Below are 20,715 nucleotides of genomic sequence, written 5' to 3'. Positions count from 1 at the left end.
GTTAAAATGGTGTTACCTCATCAAAAACAACGTTGTGTTTTGTTTCATTCGCACATGTTTGACTAAGCTTTTATTATTAGACTGTCTACTAGGGGAGTAACAATAACCAAAATATCGTGATATCGTATCGTCAAAAGTCTCTCAGTAATATCATGGGCCATCACAATATCTCGAATCACAACTTTCTTTGCTTAAATTCATTGTTATGGTGCAGCAATAGCTTAAAAAAAAACAAAGGGAACTACATTGACCATGATCCTTTGCTCCATTTTTGTGCAAACTACATGAAGAAATAGCAGTTCAAAGCACTTTTAAATCTTAGTTCTTTGGGTTAAGTCTTATCAAGACATTTTAAGAGGAAAAAGTAGCATATTCATAATTTTGTTAGCCTCCACAAAATATCACGGTAAATACCGTACTGTGAGAGGAATATCGTGAAAATATCGTACTGTGAGATTAGGATATCATTACATCCCTACTGTCTAGGCTGGTGCCACCTAGTGCCTCCCCTCAATTTAATTTCTCTCCCGTGACTAGGTCAGGAATCGGAATACACTAGACGGCTTGCGAAAAAGTGCCGGGTACCAGCCAATCAGCAAAGTGCCGTACATTCTGTGTTGGCAACAATTCCTGAGATGGAGGATTTAAAGCCTGAACAAAGAGAATGTTTGGTAAATTTTCTCAAGGGGAAAGACATAATTGTCCTTCTTCCTATGGGATTTGGGAAAAGCTTAATATACCTGTTAGCCCCGTTAGCAGCGCATTACATACGCCACAACCAAATAGCAGCAATTGGTTAAATAAAAAAGCCTCCCGTCGAGTGAATGAATTCTAATGCTGTGAGGTCAGACAGTTTCCAAGAACTGAAACCACTTGATGAATCAGTCTAACAGTTTACATTTCTAAAGCTCAAAATACTCTGTTACACCTTGTGATGTCATGAAACAATAGTTTTCAAGTTAACAGCTCCTTTTACCTTTTGTTCAGTACAGATTAGAAATTCCAGCTCTGAAATCATCCAAGTCATTCTAGTGAATGGAGTTTAAAAACACAGTGGAGCACCTTCTTGTATTACCACATGACTTCACAAGATGGAACAAAATTTTTACAGTTTGAGAGAAGAACTCAGACTGTTTGTTGTGTGTTAATGTGTGAATGAAACAAAACACAACTTCAGGTATGTTTTTAATGAGGAAACACCATTATAATAGAGATCAGAAAATAGCGTCATGTGGTCCCTTTTAAAGTGTACTATTCAAGTTTTCTGTTAGAGTGTCTGCTTCCTTGTCTGCCTGCTTGTCTCCATGGAGATAGACAAGCTTAATGCCGTACTATGCAACATTGCAGGTACAGCATCAAGATCTTCTCTATGGAGATAAGGAGACAGCGACTTTTAATCATTTCAGACTGATTTCTCCGTACATAAAAGACAATAATTACCTTAATGCAGTGAATTCTGCTACCTTAATTGTGCCAGGCTCAAACCGAAATAATTAAAGGGCTTTTAGGTGAGTTTTTGAGCATCACCATGGCAACATCGTTAGTATTTTTAAACAGATACCTGCAATTTACAGACATCATGAACAGGCCTAATATGATAGATGGCACTGCCCACATCTTTGACCTCATAATTATCACATCTCGTGTCAGAGAAGTTCGGTTCCATTTGGCCTTTAGTGAGGTGTTATGAGTCTAACCTGGTTCTGCTGTAAAGGCCAGGGACAATGGGTAATTAAGACTGACCCAGTACCTCTTGTTATGCTCTTACAAGTTCACGTGAACCCATTTGAAGCATTTTATCTTGACCCAAGCACCTTCATTGGGCAATCTGGTTTTTCTTATTTTACTTAGTGTGTATGATAGTCAATCTATTTTATCTTAGTTTTATACTTTACTGTGTCGTTTGCATAATGGTACATGTTATTTCTTGACATAACAGGTATGGACACAATGTTTTTTGTATTGAAACATAACTGTGGTAGCTGATTTCGTCATGTATCGACAATGAACAGAGATCAGAGGCTTTATATTTGGTTATTGAGTAGCCATAGTGAAAATGACATTGATATATGAATGAATGTTAGGGCCAAATTTGAATCAATACTGTGATTCAGACATCTCTAATTGTAAATCATTCATCTCTTTAAGTGAGAAGTCCACAGCCAATTCTCTGTCAGTCAAAGTGTGTGTGGTTTGGCTTTGGTTAAAAAGCTGTATTGTTTGTGCTTAGGAAATTAATATTGAAAGACATTTTATGTGTTTCTAATATGACTACATGAAACCAAATAGGCATTTTTTGATTGATTGATTGATTGAGGAAAATAAATAATGAGTCATCTTTTTGTTATATCACCCTGATTTAATGAATGAGGTCATCCAATCTGGAACGTTTTTGGCTCTCCCTGTGTTTGCTACTCAATAACATGTCTGTAATTAAAAGTAATTTATAGTGTTTGATTTGACCTAATCGAATATAAACTATGACATTACTCAATTTTGTGTGAAATATTTCTAAAAATTACATTATATATTGTACTGGTTTCTTATTTTTACACTTATCAATGTCTACTGTAGTAAATAGTGTAGTGTAAGATGTATTTTTTTTATACAGGACAGTATTAAATAAACAGCAAGACAAGTCTTTTATCAAGATATGTTCAACATTCTTTTTATTTGTATTTTCAATTTTGAAATGCTCCCATCTTCCACAATGAACTTTAGTGTTTACATACATGTTAAAGAAAGAAGTGATGGCAATGACCTGGACCACCACCACCGCTTAACACCAAGTTTGCCGGTTTTATACTCCACTGGCTGTTCCCATAATACATCGGCAAAACCACAAACAAATCATTAATACACACTTGGAACGGGGAGGGGAATGAGGCAAATACAGCACAGTCAAAAGACACAGTAGAAGAAGAACAACACTTTGAAAATGTAGAAAATCAACCAAAAACATTACAGTGTTGCTCCAGGGCAGGGGGCTTTACATTTATACACAAAAAGCCGAACATGGTACATAGACCTTCCATTCCAGTGCAGGACTTAATATATACTGCCAGGTGTACACTTATAATAGGAGTCTACAAGGAGGGGATCCCTGTCTGTGTCAATAGACTCTGGAGATTGTCAAGGGGAAATGTTACTGCATAATGTCTTCATGTCCGCAGTACTTTTTATTTTAAAGAGAACCATGGTAATCTAGACTTATGCTGTCCAATCACAGCTAACATACCTTCCCATTACTAATAAATGAGACATGGTTCCTTTTTCAAGTCTAAGCTCACATTAGGGTTTTTCTATTGGCAATAGAGAGTTTATGAGTTTATCTGATCAGTAAACATGCATCAGTGCATTGTAGTGTGAGTCCAGGTGGTTTCCAAAGCTCTGACATATTGGGGTCTATGTCCCTGTGGGCTTTTCTACAGTGATGGGCATGTACAGAAGGAAATAAATACAATGGGCAAGTGAATGAAACCAAATCAAGGTGTGATAAAGCTCAAATAAGGAGGAGGCTTGAAGCCTGCAGCTGGTGATTCCACCAAATAGTTAAAGGCTGGTTAAAGGTCAAGAAAAGTCAAACATTTTAATGAGGTCTTTGCCTCAAAAACACCATGTTTTCCATTCAGTGCTGTGCCAGTCCCAACAGGACAGCAGATTCTGTGTAAACAGGGCATCAACAAGTGATTAATGCTAAAGCTTAACAATCATATAAAGGGCCCAAAGTACACACTATAGCTGTACAGTGATTGGATCCATAATAGATGACCCTTTTCAAAATCTTACCAATACAGACATATTTTTGCTGAATTTGTATTCAAATTTATTTGTAAAATATATATTTCTAACATATATCCATACATTTCAGAAAGTACAAAACCCAAGTGCTTAAAAATAAAGATGATGGTGATCTTCTCTGATATGGAGATGGTGGGTGACTAAGGGCTGGCAGAGGTAGCGTCTGGGAAGAGGGATGGAACCTGTGTAGTGTTCGTGCTGTGTTTCTTTGGTCATGTATTTGCATTTGACTCTCATTAAGGCGTACAATGTTTTTGTTAGATATGTCTCAAATTGGTATCGCTCAAAGCTTCCATTACCCTACATTCTTAACTGTAAGTGATCGAAAATCTGCCCTTACTGGCATACAATAATATTTGATGACAAATAGAAAAGTGGGCAGTTCCATTCCTCTTCTCGTCACAAACAAAAGTGCTTTTGTTAGAATGGGAAATATGAAAAAAATGACACATCTGTACAATATATACAAATATACAACCCTACAAGTGCAGCCTTTCAGTGACATTAGGGGCCAGTTACGACTCATCTTTGTCTAAATGGCCAGAGTTTAAATCATGGGGAAGGCATGGTGGCAAAGGGTCAAGGTCCAAGTGCTTAGGTTTAGTCCCGCCTCTTGTGTCGTCGTCCACCTGCCTCTTTTCTCATAGAATCCCTCTGAGTCCCATCAAGGGCACAGGTCTGGGCAGAGCCCTGGCACTCTAGCTTAATGTTCGGCTGGGGTGAGAGTGATAAATAGGGGTGCTGGGGTAAGGGAGGGGGTGTGGCAGAGGGGGGACTTGTTGGGGACTCTTGGCCTGAGCTGCCATTGCTTCCTGTACTCATGGCGCGATGTTTCAGTCTGAGCTTGTGGGGCAGTGCAGTGCCCTTTACTTCACAGGGGGCATCCCGGGACAGGGAGGCCCCTTGGAAAGGGTAAGGCGAGGCAGGATGCACACTAGAACGGTGCTGATCGGAGCAGTAGGACGAAGGAGACTCATCGTCAGTGGACGCCTCTTTGTCAGAGCTGCGGGGGTCTCCATCACTGGATGTGCAGGCGCGCTGGCCTTGATGATAGAAGGCTGCAGCCTCAGGGCTGCCCTCATAGGACAGCTCAGGGGGCTCCTGCTCCTCTTGCGCACTGAGGTAAGGGTGGTGAGGCTGCTGAAGCTGCTGGTATAGATGAGAAAGGCTGCCCTGGGCCTGTAGGAGCTGAGCAGTTAACTCACTCTCCTGATGGTCTGACTGGGGATGCTTCGGGGGAGGTTGGCACACCTGGTACATTTGTCCATTCCCAGGTTCATTGTGGCTGTCTGGGAGCTCATATGAAGGGGACCCAGCAGATTTCTGTTCCAGCTGTTTCGTCGCCTCGTTCAGTGTGTCTGAGGAGCACTGGGGAGGGTTTGAGCTGAGCTGGTTACTGTGCTTCAGGACTGCCTGCATCTCCCCCTCCTGAGACCGGGCTACATCCACACCATAAGAGCTGCTGCTGGAGCCGTACAGGATGACACTGCGCTGGGCTGCGGGGGGGTTGGGGGCTGCCTGGTTCAGTGTGTGCACTGGAGAGACAGGTGCTGGTGGCTGTTGGGGAAAATGAGTTTGATAGGCCGTCTCCAGGTCCTGAGAGTGCTGCTGGATTTGATGGTGGGTAGGCACAGAGGACAGACCTCGGTGAATGTTAAACATGATCTGAGTTGTAGTGCCATTGGCGATGTCCATCTCTAGTCTGTCTCCTTCCTGTTTGATCTCAAATGAAATAGGCTCTGGACTGTCTCTGGACGAACCATCTGACATGTCGGACAGAGAACCACGTGGGGAGTATTTGACCAGCTGCCGAAGGCTCTCATTGCGCACGGATTGCTCAGTTTCAGAGGAGTCCGAATTGATTGTGACCTGAGAGCTGGAGTAACCGTTGGTATAGTACTGAGTGGAGGATGTGGATGAGGCAGAGGAAGTGCTACCATTCATGTTAGCGCTGTTGCCTGCGATCTGCTGGCTCTTTTCCATGTATGAGGCCGTGGTGATGAGGCCAAAGCGCAGCTTGAGCTGGAGCAGCTCTGTCTTCAGTCGCACGTTCTCATCATTAAGAGCCATGACCCGGTTCTCCAGAACCATGTCATTGAGACGCCTCTTTTCCCGCGAGCGCTTGGCGGCCTCATTGTTCTTGCGCCGCTTCTCCCAGTAAGAGGCGTCCTTCTTCTCATCAGAAATGAACTCCCTCTTCCGCCTGCAGGTGACATTAGGTTTGGGTTTGACAAGTCTCCCAATGCGAGCAGCAGGCAAAGGAGAGAGGGAGTCATCATAACCCGAAAAGGTTTCCATACAACTCATGTTATTCCCTGGGCTTTTGTTTAATGTCTTCAGAGCATTAGTTAAATTTTCCATTCTTGCCAAATAGTAGCCAGATTGAATGGCGGCTGAATGTAGGATTATTTAGAGATGTGTGTGTCACAGTGCTGGTGCAGATGAATGCCAGAAAGTCCAATGAGCTAAGTGTCCAAGTTAGCCAAGAAGATCAGAAACAGCTGGATTTCAGCAGTAGTGACCGTCATCTATCCGCTTACTGTTTGGTTTAGGCTAGACTATGTGCAGTAGTCTTCTTTATCTTGTGAGTTGCTAGTTGTCAAACATTGAACTTCAGAGAAGCACACAGAGCCAAGCTGATGGTGTCCTGGGTCTTGCCAGAAACAGCAGGATGTGGGTCAGCCGTCTACCTCTGCACGTCAGTCTCCCTGGGACCACGTGGCTCTCTCCTCTCTCTGTAGTCCAGATGAAAGGCTGTGGAGACAAAAACATAAAAAGATATGTTAATCCATGCTTTAAATTCAAGGCTAACCAGAACTGCCCTAATGCAGAGTTATTAGTCAGAGTTGCAGTCTTCCTTTGCTGCTCGGACATTTTTGGCTTTGACTTTTTGCCTCACCCTTGGCAACCAATGAATGGGCTCTAGACGCTCTAGTCTGACCTCATGACCCCACCATTGATGTGCTCTGTCTGCAGCTTATGACCCCTGAACTTTGACCTGGCGTGTTGATGTTGACTTCTGTGATGCAATGTGCAATGGGTTCATTCAAAGTAGGCAACCAAATTCTTTCCCACATCAATTTCTCTATCTGAACAAACCAAAATGAGTTTTACTGATTTGTGTCCTCCTAAGACTCGTAAGACAACCCACAGCTAAAATCCAGACGTTCTTCTCCCACCCTTTCATCCCCAGAGGAATGTAGCAGCATTCTCGGCCAAAACAAGTCAATGCCAAATCGATGATGCAGAGTGAGCAGATAAGGCAGACAAAGGCATCAGCGATAGCAGCCAGGGCTGATCAAGGATAAAAAATCTATGTCTAGAATAGAAAAAAAAGGTGTTGAAGAGTCACAGCAGCTGGAAGGTGGAGCTTTAAGCATTGGTAAATATAGGTCATGGGGCTCACACAGAGGAAGGGGGTGGGGCTTGGGTTGGAACAACATGATTAGCTTTTTACCTATGGGCAAAACACAATAGTCTCTTTTCCAGCAGCTCATAAATGCAAACATGTTAAAATTGCCATGTGAAAAAAAAAAAATTAATCAATTTAACAATGGTCAGAAAATGTGATTGTGTGGGTTATATATTTTGATAAAGTGGATTAAAAGCTATGGGAGCATGCTGCAGCTTTGTCAAACTAAAATACATTTTATTATCTGTAATCTGTCTATAATTTCTAATCTTCATACAACAGATTTTTCTATGTTTAATCTGTATCCAACCCCATTATGTAACTACAGATGCAAGCACCCATTACAAACACATTTTGCCCAAAATCAGGAAAAGCTACAACATAAAACTGAAGACTAAACTAACAAATCTAAGGACATCCTTCAGAGTTAAACATAGATCCCATGAGGCATTTACAGGTTCTAGTTGAGCACGGGAACATAGAAGAATGAGGGTATAGACTTTTTTTTTTCTTCCTGTGTCCCACTGACCCAGAAACGGCCCGGCCCAACATAGTAATCACGTGTGGGTGCTGCCTTCACTGTACAGCGCATTGCTGATTATAGGTCAGGGCAGAGATTGGGGAAAGTGACACAAAAGGACAAAAAGAGGGTTACATGGACAAGTGAGGCATGTCTAAATATAGCAAGAGGTCCAGGCTAGACTAGTGAAGCATAGACAATGGAAATGGAAGGAAAACAAAGAGGAGGAAATGTGGTTATTGCTGGGGACAGGGGGATATGGAGTGGAGAGGGTGGGGATGACACCAGTTGTGACAATGTTGGTATTGCTCCAGTAGAAAGAACGTGTCACCCATAGTAACAAAAGAAGAAAAACAGAAAGGGTGACCAATCGTGTCATATATTCAGGCCAAACTCATGCAAAGCCTCTGACGTCAAACAACCATTTCTCTACTGTTAATATATGAAGTTCACATGAATGAGTGAGCAATTTTGACACTCCTCTGCGGGCCTGTTACATCAGGAAAGAATCATTGCACAAGATGACTCAGTTTTAAGTGACATAATGTTACATTCCAAATCTAAAATTCGTGTTAAAAGCTGCTTAAACTGTTGGTCTTCAGCTTGATCGGTCCTGCGCAAGGGAATTTAACTTTTGACTCTGAATGATATCACATATATTAATAATTTATAATAATTGTATAACACACAGTGAGCCTGACTGTGTGTCTGCTAATACAGGATCCATCTTATTTTCATAGCTTGACCTAGATTGCGCCCTGTATTTGTCATATATTCTTCACATGTCATCACTGGCCCACTGTGGCACTACTGGAATGATAGCACAGTAAAAGAATCCAAGTTGCACTCGCTCACACTACCACAGGCACCGCACCACAAGTCTAAATGTGGCAGTAGGCTTTGGACACAGCTCAGCCAGTTCAACCACACACGTGTTGCTGCACAGTGGTTCAGGAAATGGGAGCAGGGCTAAAATAAAATCAAGACGGGGGCACCACTTCAGAGAAAAGAAGTTCTCCCTCCTCCCCTTGGGAAGAATGCGATGTGAGGCACGTGGGGCAGGGTTGGGGGGTCAGCTCTTAGGGTGGGGCTGCCTGAATTCCAAGTCTGGGGGTAACTTTTTATCTTCCCAGGAAAATCCTAAAGCAAAAGGCAACATGCCAATAAGGCGGAGTCCAGTGTGACCTCTTCCATGAAGAGCGCATGTCCAAATCGGCCTCCCTCACAGAGCACTGACTCAGGCCATGTGTTGCACTAGTCACATGTGTTCCCTTGGCCTACTAAACGCCACTGTAATTTGCCTCTCTGCCTTCACCGACCACAGCACCTTAACAAAGCATGGCCCTCATCTTTTATCATCACACATGTGCCCACAAATACTTTCTGTGTATTATCTTCCCAATTACATCCACTGTCTACGGCTGATGTAGAAGTACTCCATGAACACAATCTAATCCTGATTTACAGCAGCAGTTGGAAGTCATTTTAGGCTCACATCTCCTCTCTTTGTTATGGTGGGTGAGGATTTATTTTTGTAGGGTTTGCATTGGGTGTTTGTGGCCAGGGGCGGCTCCCCCTCCCACTAGACTAATGTGACCTACATTTATAGCTGGCATAGAGACCCACTGTGCACGCCAACCAATTGGCACACACCTCTTCAAAGCACGCTGCGCCACAGCATTGCTGTCGACAACGGGTTTCCATCTATTGCATAATCCGCTCTTCAATCCAATTTAATTATTTCATTCACATCTTATGCAAGTTATAACATTTGTTTATAGTATTACACATGACTGATTATTTTTTACCAACATTTTGTAAGTATGGTTATTTGATATTATTTGGCGGATCCACCTAATAGGGACAATAACAAAGACCCTTTCAGTATCTTATATCAAAAATGTATTTTTTTCCCCTAGGTTATTATACAGTTTATTATAAGATAATATAATTATATATATATTTGTTCTGCTTGCTATGAATCTATAGGCTCATCAACAATGGATCCTATTATATGTAAATATTATTCATTCTATTGTTAAACAGTTTTGACGGTTTCTTTTATATCTTAAAATGATCTTGAGGAGAGTTCCATAGGTCACCTGCATTGCAAGTCTTTACATGACCTGTACAGACAAACAGACTAGAGCCCCACACTTGACCATCACATGGCAACAGTTCACCTGCTCACATGTGGACCCCTGCTATAGGCTACAGCAGTCAGAGGAGTCCCAACAGCCCAGGTTCATATAAAGGGCATAGCACATTATTTGATCATATTGGTCTGGCCCAAAGAATGCAACATTCTTTCCTAAAGCTTACACAGTCTTGGGTGAGGTATATTCCCCAGCATGCGTCCTTTGTTGCACTGTCTGACAAATCGTCTTCATGCATATTTAATCTTATCCTCAGTCATCCAAGGCAACCGCGTGAATCCAACTGTAGGATCCAGCAGCGCTACAAAAAGCCTCTATTCTGTTCCTACATACACATTAATAGATGTGAATTTAACAATGAATAAAATGGAAATGAATGCAGCTAGTAACACTTAAGAACACAAGGAACATCAAGTACACCCTTGACCCACATTTGGTCCAGATGTTTGGAACAGAGAAAACCTCACCTCATTGTAGCCCAGTTCTGTGAACTTCACCCATTCTTCTCCTTTGTCTAAGCCCAGCCCTTATCCAATTGATATAAGCGTGAAGATTATATCCGGGAGCGCAGATAAGTAGTAGTGCCTGTAGCATGCCGCTGTGTGCTGGCTCGCGTTGTTGTTCGCGAGACTGCCACTAAAGGGTTAAGCTCGGAGAAAGAGAGAGAGAGAGAGAGAGAGAGAGAGAGAGAGAGAGAGAGAGAGAGAGAGAGAGAGAGAGAGAGAGAGAGAGAGAGAGAGAGAGAGAGAGAGAAGAGAGAGAGAGAGAGAGAGAGAGAGAGAGAGAGAGAGAGAGAGGGAGAGGCTGCACAGTACAAGCGCAGCCGCGTTAACCTTTACAAAGAGCGCTACACGTGACGCGCAGAAGTGTGTCCTGTGCCTGCATGGGATTTTTCCAGTTGTCTGCCTCCGCTAGCCTACTAACCCCAAAAGGAGCTCAGTGCTACTTAGGGCGCGCTCCCTCCCCGCACATGTAAGATCTAGGCCTGTGTAATAATAGGCTAATTATAGGCAATTAACTAGAATTGAATAAGACTGACACGTGCGCAATGTTGAAAGTTGAAAATGTGAAAATGGAAGCCATTACATGCACGCAGGCAAAAACAGTGTTTAAAAAAAAAGAAGAAGAAGAAGGAAACACGCAATAAATAATACAAAGTTGAAAAATAAACAACACAATATGTAACTTCTGACTTGACCCACTGACAAAAAAAATACTTAAACAAACTTACAGCTTGGTAAATAGCAGGTGGTTTAACTATTTTTAAGCCAAGCAGTTTTAAATCACCGTGAACCAAAGCAGCAGAACAGAATTAAAATACTATGCAAGATAAATAATGACGCAAACAAGCACAGCTACCATGGTAAAAGTGTCTCTAATAATAGCACCCACACCTGACTAATGTATTATTGAGGAACAAATGGCATTCACGTGCATTACTCTACATGCATAATATAATCCAAGTGGTGTATAATGTGTGCGTAATCAGAGCGGGTCACGTCTCCTGGAGCACCAAAGTCAAAAGTCTCAACAGTGCAGAAGAGCAAAAGCACTTAGAAGCGTTGACCTCATTTCGCTGCGAGTGGCACACATCCGAAATATCAACCCACACTGTCTTGATTCATCACCCCCTCACCTCACCTCTCTTTAACATGTTTAATTATATGTTTTGCATTTAGTAAAAAATATTTCGGAGAGGGTCGCTTGAACTTCGAGAAATGACCCAAAACAAACACTAGATCATCCTGCGCCACGTTTCATGCGTAATGCGTGGCTGCACCTTGTACAAACACACCTAAAACATACATATTGACAAACTCACCTTTTCCTCTCCAATTCCTCTGACTTGACTCCAATGAAGAATCTTTACGCACAGTCCTGTTTGCAGTTACGCACCCTACGTGACTTTGAAAAGATGTCCTATTAGCGCAGGTACACGCATGAGTATTTAGAGCTTGTTTTCAACGCACTCCACACGTCATGTTACGGAGCCGCTCCAGTTTCCCTCTCTCTCTTCTCTAGTTCCTCCTTTCTCTCTGGCGCTCCCTCTCGCGCAGCGCCGCTCTCCGACTCTCCAAATGTATGTTAGTAGGTCAGTTGTTGCATAACAGGACGCTTTGGGTGCCTAGTCACGTTTTTGTTTCTCTCCGCTTTGGCCCTCCCTCTGTAGGCTCAACCAATCTCGTCGCAGTAAATTAGACAGTGGGAGGGGTTATGAGCAAAGGGGAGGGGCCACTGTCAAAACCTTACAGTGTGTCATAGCAGTGAAAGACCAAAACAAGACTTGAGAACTGCGCCACTTGACATAACCTTGTGGGATACGGGCCTCATGCAAAAGCCATTTCAGCTCCACCTCCAGTCCCACAGTATTCTGAGTTCTGTTTACTATCATATCATATTCACATCTGCAAATAAACAAGTACAAAATATTCCTCCAGTCCAATATTTACTGTAGCTACAATGAGATAATATTATAACACTTCTTTGCAGTTTTACTTCACGAGTAGTACAGGGTTTTCCAGAATTTTAATAATCAGCATGGGACCAAGTCATTGTTTTGCAAGTCTCAATTAAGTCTCAAGTCTTTGATATCGTAGCAAATTGTGGAACAGCTCTATTTGGGGTTGTGCCTCCGAATATCCCAGTGACCCCTCACCAGGCAGATGCAGTAGCATTCATCACGCTGCTTGCAAGACGATTAATACTGTTTAGTTGGAAGAAAGCAGCCCCACCATCTTTTAAACGTTGGATGGAGGAAGTCATGTCCCACTTAAAGCTCGAACACTTGCGACACACTGTAAATGGATCAATTCAAAACTACCATAAAACCTGGCAGCCATTCCTCCTTTACTTTGAATCTTATTTTGAATCTGGATAAGTAGTGGCTCACTTGCTTCATGTAGTTCACTATAGTGACATAACATGCAGTAATGTTATTATTAATTTATTTATTTATTTACTTTTTGTTTCTTTCATTTGGAATTGCCTGCTGTCTTGTTGTTGTTTTTGTGCTATGTTTATGTATGTTTAAACATTTATAAAAGTCAATAAAAAGAATTGAATAATAATAAGTCTCAAGTCTTTGACCTCAAGTCCAAGTCAAGTCCCAAGTTGTCTGCTTTGAGCTTCAAGTCACTTCAAGTCTTTAAACTCAAGTACCAAATATAGCTTAGATTTTTGCAATTTATATGAATTTTAAACTAAATTGTACTTAAATAGTCATGGTATATTTATTTATGAGTATTTATATAGTTGTAGAAATGCTCATTTTGAATCATTATGGTCAGAATAGAAAGAATTCAGATTTATAAGTGCTTAATTACAGGTTTGTTTGTTTGTTTGTTTGTTTTAATGGAACATGTTCTATGTAGTTCCCTCTGTTTTACTCTGTTGTACTGTATATTACTGTATTGTACTGTATTGTACTGTATATTAGTGTAGTACATTTGAGAATACTGTGTCACAGTACTTCAGTTTCATCCAAAGTAACAAACAGAAAAGTGGGAGTGACATGTTCCAGTTTGTTCTTGTAAAATTAAGTGCCTCATTTAACATATTATTATTATATTGTAAAGAGAAAAGTATTTTCTAAAAACATATATTTCTTAGGAGAAGTATTAAGTCTTCTCAAGTCACAGGCCTCAAGTCCGAGTCAAGTCCCAAATCATTGACCTTCAAGTCCAAGTCGAGTCCCAGCTCTCAGACTATTTTATGGAGTCATGTCTCAAATCCTAGAAATAGTGACTCAAGTCTGACTTGAGTCCAAGTCATGACTCCCAAGTCCACACCTCTGCTCATAATAACAATGAATACTTAACTAACTGAACCTGAAACTATTTTGTGAATAAAGGAATAAACGGCTGAGGAATGAATCATTAATGGAGTGCAGGTACTGGAAATACTTTCAATATAAAGTACCCTGGCCTAGTTTTTCCATTGCATAAGCTACTTTATTTTATGTTTTTAGCTCCCATTTAACTAACCACTAAAAGCCTGCATTTAAATTGAAAAGGGTTACTCTGGCCTATTCCAGTGGTTTGGTTTTCCGAGTAGATCTTAATCGGGTCTAAATTAAGCCTAAACCAAGAGCCCATATTACTCTATTTTCTGGTCTATGTTTGTTGGTTTTTGCTTTGCTTGTTTCCTCATCACAAACATACCTGGAGCTGTGTTTTGTTTCTTTCACACCTGTTTAACACACAAACCCTGCATATTTAGGCTGATTTCTTCTCTCAAATAGTAAACACTCTGTTCCACCTTGTGATATTGTGTGGTAATATTTATCAGAAGTGCTTCACTGTGAATCATTTATATGATTTCATCCCTGGAATTTCAAACAGAGCATTTAAAATTTTGGAGATGTAGACAGTCTAATAATAAAAGGTTACATGTGTGAATGAAACACAACTTCAGGTATGTTTTTGGAGGAGGTAACAACATTATAATATGGTTTAAAACTCACAAGAGTCAGTTTTACGCAATTTAGCACCTTGAAAAAGAGAGTAAACCTTGGATATAGCAGATCTAAATAATGACTATAAATGACCCTGAAGACGGCAAAAAAACATTAAGAGAGACTTATTATGCAAAACTGACTTTTCCCTTCTCATATTTCCACTCAAAGTTGGATTTAGAGTGATTTATGAAGGCTTCTGATCAACCCCAACTTTCACCTCCACTGGTATACTCCCACAGTTCTGTACTGAATTTTACTATGTTGCTTAATCTGTCGCTGTCCTTAAAGTAGGTCAACAGATGCAGATTGTGACAGTGTTTACAATGAACCATAAGGCAAGCTCCCATTGGGCTCAACCTGTCAGTGGACTTGTTTCTTGTCATTTTAGATTATTGTTATGATGTTTAAAATGTCTAAAATGATAATATGATGATCCAGCAGTGTCATGGATTATATATATTGCAGACAGAAGTACAATATGTCTTCTTAAAGGTCCTATATTAGGTAAAATTGACTCTTGTGAGCTTTAAGTTACATTATAATGTTATAATGTTCTTTTCTCCTTCGCAAAAATACAATTCAAATTCTTATTCCTTGTTGTACTGCACTAAAACTGCACTTAAAGTGAAAAGTAAAAATACACAAGGCCTGCTCACTTTTGCACATCATATTTATTTCTGTGTGTATTTTGTGAGGAACATCTTGTACCACTTCTTGCGTCTGAGGTTTGGCTGTGTGCACCACTCCTCCTGTTGACATGTCACTGGGGTGTGCTCTGACCTTGGGAGAATTTCATGATTTGTCCCATAGAAGCTTTTTTGGCTTGTATTGTGTCTTCACTGAACTAATATCCAACTTTGGAATACGTCCCATGCACTGATGTTATGTACTGGGCAACTCATCACAGAGAACCAGAACCAGAAACACTGGAGCACAAACTACAGAAGGCATTTCTGCTGCCAACATGTAGTTACAGACTTGTGCTGGTCTGAGATGAAGTCTGTTCCATTTATGTTGATTTTGTCAGCAACTTTGGTGGTTTTATAAGTATAATAAGTTCAGTCATTGGGCAATACACTTCACCCATAGGAATGTGGTGCGTCAGTGAATGATGGTCAAACAGGAAAGTTGGTGCAGATTGGAAGCCAAGTCTTTCTCTGTCAGGGCCAGGGTCACTGTGGCAACAGAAGCTGCTCAACACTTACCTCCACAGGAACTGAATAATGGGATGTTTCTAAAATGGTGTGAATAAAATGGATTGTATAATAAAACATGCTCAAGTATTTCCAGGGATTTTTGGTAACATCTGGAGCAACAAGGATCTGAGCAAATGTTTATATCATTTCATATTGTCAATACAAATCCTTTTTCTCTTGACTTACTCAGAGTGGGAAGAATAACCAAAATCTTTACTCAAATAAGGCTACTGTTACTTCCATATACTGTACGGTCTATGGTTTCTTCACTAAAAATCTTACTGAATTAGCAGTAAAAGTATGCTTCAAGAAAAATACCAGAAAATATCATTTTTTAACCCCTTATCGCCGACTGTCACAAATATGCAACAAACCATTTGGTTCAAGATATAAGATGAGATAGCAGCTACATTCCCCCAATGCCGATTTTGCTATAATCAAATAAATAATATCAACTTAATTTTAAGGCAAAAACACACAAAGTGATTATTTACATAAATCAATATAAACTCAGGGGTTAATGTCTGTAAAAAGTTAATCTACCCACCTTTAGAAATGAAGCTGCATCTTTGAGCCTCTTATTTGGCCAGTCAGAATTTGCCTCATATTGCAAAATCCAGGGATTACTTGCTTTGTCTTGTCTTTTTTGCCCAGAGATGGCAAGTCTAACAAGCATGACAACTTCCAAGTCAGATCTGTGTAGAGGTGAGCCCTTTTACAATTAAGAATGCTTAAGAAAGATCTCTACGTAAAGAAAGCAGGATATAGTTTAATACCATACTGTGTAACATTTACAGAAAAGTAATTACATATATAGACAATAACATAACCATAACCTTTTCCTCTCTCCTTTTTCTTGGTTTGGAAATGAGACAGAGTCAGATTAGTCAGTAGACGAGCAGGTTGGTCTGGGAATGACCTGAGCGTTGAGTCTCCAGCAGGCTCCTCCCCTCAGGCCCAAGGTTCCAGGTGCCCGGTCTGTCTGCATGTGTGTGATGGTATGAGGTCATTCTTTGTTTTCATTGCAAAACAAATCTACTGGTACTAATAAAGTCCCTGAACCTGATTCCCAAAATGACCTATAAAGTGAAAATGCAGTCAGTGTGTTGTGTTACAGGCAGTGGTAGAGTAGAGTAAGTATTTAATTTTGTTACTTAAGTAAAAGTACAGATACTGGAGCAAAAAAAATACTCAAGTAAAAGTATCAAATGAAAAAAATCAACCAAAAGTATAGTAGTTTAAAAATGTACTTAAAGAGTAAAAGGTAAAAGTATTTTGGGCAGATTTTGAGATCTTATAAAGCTTCAAATGTGGTGATTTTGATAAAGATTTGTGCTGAATTTTGTTCAACAGAAACAATTGAACTTTTTTTTTTTTTTTTAGCTGTTTTTTGTTTGGTCAAGCTACTGATGTTAATACTGTTAAAAATAAACCCCCAACCTTTTCATTAGGTCTCAAACAATAATAAAAAATGCTTTTCCTTTTCAGTCCAGTTCAGAAATGTAGTGGAGTAGAAAGTACAGATACCTACTCTCTAATGTTGCTTATAAAAGTATCCATTTTAAAAGTACAGATTCCCAAAATATACCTAAATACAGAACTTTGCTACTTTCACTTCTTTAAATTCCACCACTCATTAGAGTATTTCATTTCTTCATTTCATTCTCAAGAGTAGTTGTAGAAGTGATAATATAGTACTACTATTCCACCCAGTTATTCTCTGGGCGTGTACAATAAGCTTCAAGTCGCCATGGCGCTGATTAAATTTCTTTTTATAAATACGTCTGTTTCCAGTAGCAACATTAAAGAAACCATATTCAGGTTACATATTTATATGATTAGATATGATTCATGAGCCTTCATTGTATTATTTCCACCCATGTCTAATGTAAATGGTGTAATGATGTAGTCCTGCTCACATGTTTAAAGTTACCATCTTATGCAGGACAGGTTCAGTTTTAAGACAGGTTAGACTGCTGTTACTTTTTCAAAAATGTATCTGAAGTTGTGTTTTGTTTCATTCAAGCGTGTTTGAGTAATCTTCTATTATCATTTATCTGCATCTCAAAAGCTTAAAATACTGTTCCACCTTTTGATGATGTGATGAAGTAGAGATTGGCAATTCCAGGTCAGAAATCATCCAAGTGATTCTGGTGAAGGTGAATAGAGTTTAAAAATACAGTGGAGCATTTCCTGTATTACCACATGACATGACAAGGTGGAACACATTGTTTTCTGTTTGAGAGAAGAATCCAGAAACAAAACACAACTCCAGGTATGTTTTTGACGAGAAAACAACATCATAACATGAAACAGAAAATAGCACAAATGGGCCTTTTAACCCCAAGACTGCATGTTGTGTATGTTGTGTATGTTGTGTATGTTGTGTATGTTGTGTATGTTGTGTATGTTGTGTATGTTGTGTATGTTGTGTATGTTGTGTATGTTGTGTATGTTGTGCATGTTGTGTATGTTGTGTATGTTGTGTATGTTGTGTATGTTGTGTATGTTGTGTATGTTGTGTATGTTGTGTATGTTGTGTATGTTGTGTATGTTGTGTATGTTGTGTATGTTGTGTATGTTGTGTATGTTGTGTATGTTGTGTATGTTGTGCATGTTGTGTATGTTGTGTATGTTGTGTATGTTGTGTATGTTGTGTATGTTGTGTATGTTGTGTATGTTGTGTAATGTTGTGTGTGTGTATGTTGTGTATGTTGTGTATGTTGTGTATGTTGTGTGTATGTTGTGTATGTTGTGTATGTTGTGTATGTTGTGTATGTTGTGTATGTTGTGTATGTTGTGTATGTTGTGTATGTTGTGTATGTTGTGTATGTTGTGTATGTTGTGTATGTTGTTTATGTTGTGTATGTTGTGTATGTTGTGTATGTTGTGTATGTTGTGTATGTTGTGTATGTTGTGTATGTTGTGTATGTTGTGTATGTTGTGTATGTTGTGTGTGTTGTGTATGTTGTGTATGTTGTGTATGTTGTGTATGTTGTGTATGTTGTGTATGTTGTGTGTTGTGTATGTTGTGTATGTTGTGTATGTTGTGTATGTTGTGTGTGTTGTGTATGTTGTGTATGTTGTGTATGTTGTGTATGTTGTGTATGTTGTGTATGTTGTGTATGTTGTGTATGTTGTGTATGTTGTGTATGTTGTGTATGTTGTGTATGTTGTGTATGTTGTGTATGTTGTGTATGTTGTGTATGTTGTGTATGTTGTGTATGTTGTGTATGTTGTGTATGTTGTGTATGTTGTGTACAGTGTTGGGGAGTAACAGATTACATGTACCGGAGTTACGTAATCACAGTACAAATTATGAGTAATTGTATTCAGTTACAGTTACTGTTTCAGTGAGTGGTAATTGGATTACAGTTACTTTGTGGAAATAAATATTTTCCTGTTTTCACATTATTATTATTATTATTTTTTTTCCCAGTAATTTCACTTATTGCTGGAAATTAAACCAGGTCTAAATCAGGACTAAAACCAGGTCTAAACCAGGTCTAAACTAGATCTAAATCAGGACTAAAACCAGGTCTAAGCTAGATCTAAACCAGGTCTAAACCAGGACTAAACCAGGACTAAAACCAGGTCTAAACTAGATCTAAACTAAACTAGATCTAAACTAGATCTAAACCAGGTCTAAACCAGGACTAAATCAGGACTAAAACAGGATTTAACAGGACTAAACCATGCTGCCCCAACGTGTCTCCTCCTCTTCTATCAACAATATTATTAATACTGTCAAGTGTCCTCGTCTTTGCTTCTCTACAGCAAATCAAGTAATCCAAAGTATTCAGATTACGTTACTCACTTTAAGTAATTTAATGGATTCCGTTACAAACTACATTTTGGGGTATGTAATCTGTAATCTGTAGGGGAATACATTTTAAAAGTAACCTTCCCAACACTGGAGTGTATGTCGTGTATATCGTGTATGTTTCTGTCACACTCATCTTTCTGGTTGTATGAATCTGAGTGCCGGTTGAGGAAATGTTGTAATGTTGTGTAACAGTAATGGGCGGGTATTTTCTTATAAAGGTTTGATACAAAAACAAAAGTAAAACTGGTGTGTGTGTGTGTGTGTTTATTTTGTGTAACTTGGACAGAGCGTTTAATGTATTTGATAGTAGCTACTTTATCTTCCCCACTCCACAATCTTGCTCTATCTGCAATCACATCTGTTGTTTAATGGCCAGTGTACAAGCAATTTACCTCATGCAGTCTTATCTGATAGTACAAATGTAATCTATCTTACACTTTTATCACTTTTATGGAGGCCGACTGTGAAATCACAACATTGTAATTGCCCCTCATCTGGCAAATCCAGGTACTTAGAGGCGTTTTCTTCTTTTCTTTTTTTTTTTTTTTTTTTTCTTTTTTTGCCCGGAGACAGTAAGGGGAGACACAAAACAGGATATTCTCCACTTTATTAAAGGTGCACTAATGTAATGTTTCAGGTGGGGGGTTCATTACCTACTTGTCTCTATGAGCATGTTAATGCAACGCCATTTTTAATATACAAATAAATAATAGTTCCACAAAATGACAAGAAATTCAGAATCTATTTTGCATTTATTTGATTAGCCTGCACATATTAACATGCCTTTTTTACTGAGTGGTCAAACATTTTCACAGATCTGAGCTCTTAGTTGGTCCTGGTGACGTCATCTCCATGGAGATAAAAGCGTTAAATGCCATACTGAGGAACATTCAATAACAATAATGATCTACAATAACATCATATGATTTCAGTTTCAGTTTTTAGGAAGTGTAAAGCACAGAAAGTTGGGATAGCAATTAGGGATGTAACAATAATCGAAATATCGTAATATTGCATTGTCAAATTTCTCGCAATAATATCGTGGACCATCACAATATATCAAATTACAAGTCTCTTTGCTTAAATTAAGAGTTATAGTACAGCAATAGCTAAAAAAAAAAAAAAAAGACAGAGAGAAATACATAGACCATGATCCTTTGCTCCATTTCAGTGCAGACTACATGAAGAAATAACAGTTCTAAGTCTTAGTTCTTTGGATTAGTTCTTGTCAAGGCATTTTAAGAAGAAAAAGAAGCATATTAACAGTTTTGTAAGCCTCCACAAAATATCGCAATAAATATTATACCGTGAGATGTATATCATGAAAATATTTGGATATCGTTATACC

The 20,715-nt window shown here is 39.4% G+C and overlaps 1 protein-coding gene across 2 annotated transcripts; it reads right to left on the bottom strand.

Moving 5' to 3' along the window:
- Positions 1 to 2,652: 2,652 nt before the first annotated feature.
- nfil3-2 (nuclear factor, interleukin 3 regulated, member 2) lies at positions 2,653 to 11,980 on the bottom strand. Of its 2 annotated transcripts, none has more exons than XM_020937728.2 (2): positions 11,712 to 11,980; positions 2,653 to 6,555 (listed from the first exon to the last, which is right to left on the bottom strand). In XM_020937728.2, exon 2 carries the CDS (start codon positions 6,160 to 6,162, stop codon positions 4,402 to 4,404), a length of 1,761 nt encoding a protein of 586 aa, XP_020793387.1. In that variant the 5' UTR covers positions 6,163 to 6,555; positions 11,712 to 11,980; the 3' UTR covers positions 2,653 to 4,401. The 2 variants fall into 2 exon arrangements, with proteins under 2 accessions (XP_020793387.1, XP_020793394.1); XM_020937735.2 differs by lacking the exon at positions 11,712 to 11,980 and adding an exon at positions 10,357 to 10,526.
- Positions 11,981 to 20,715: the final 8,735 nt, after the last annotated feature.

The sequence above is a fragment of the Boleophthalmus pectinirostris genome, unplaced genomic scaffold (genome assembly GCF_026225935.1).
Source record: "Boleophthalmus pectinirostris isolate CB_2022bp ecotype Guang Dong unplaced genomic scaffold, ASM2622593v1 HiC_scaffold_17, whole genome shotgun sequence".
Lineage (NCBI taxonomy): Eukaryota > Metazoa > Chordata > Actinopteri > Gobiiformes > Gobiidae > Boleophthalmus > Boleophthalmus pectinirostris.
The sequence above is the reverse complement of the archived record's forward strand: the minus strand, read 5'-3'. Positions and strand labels throughout refer to the sequence as shown.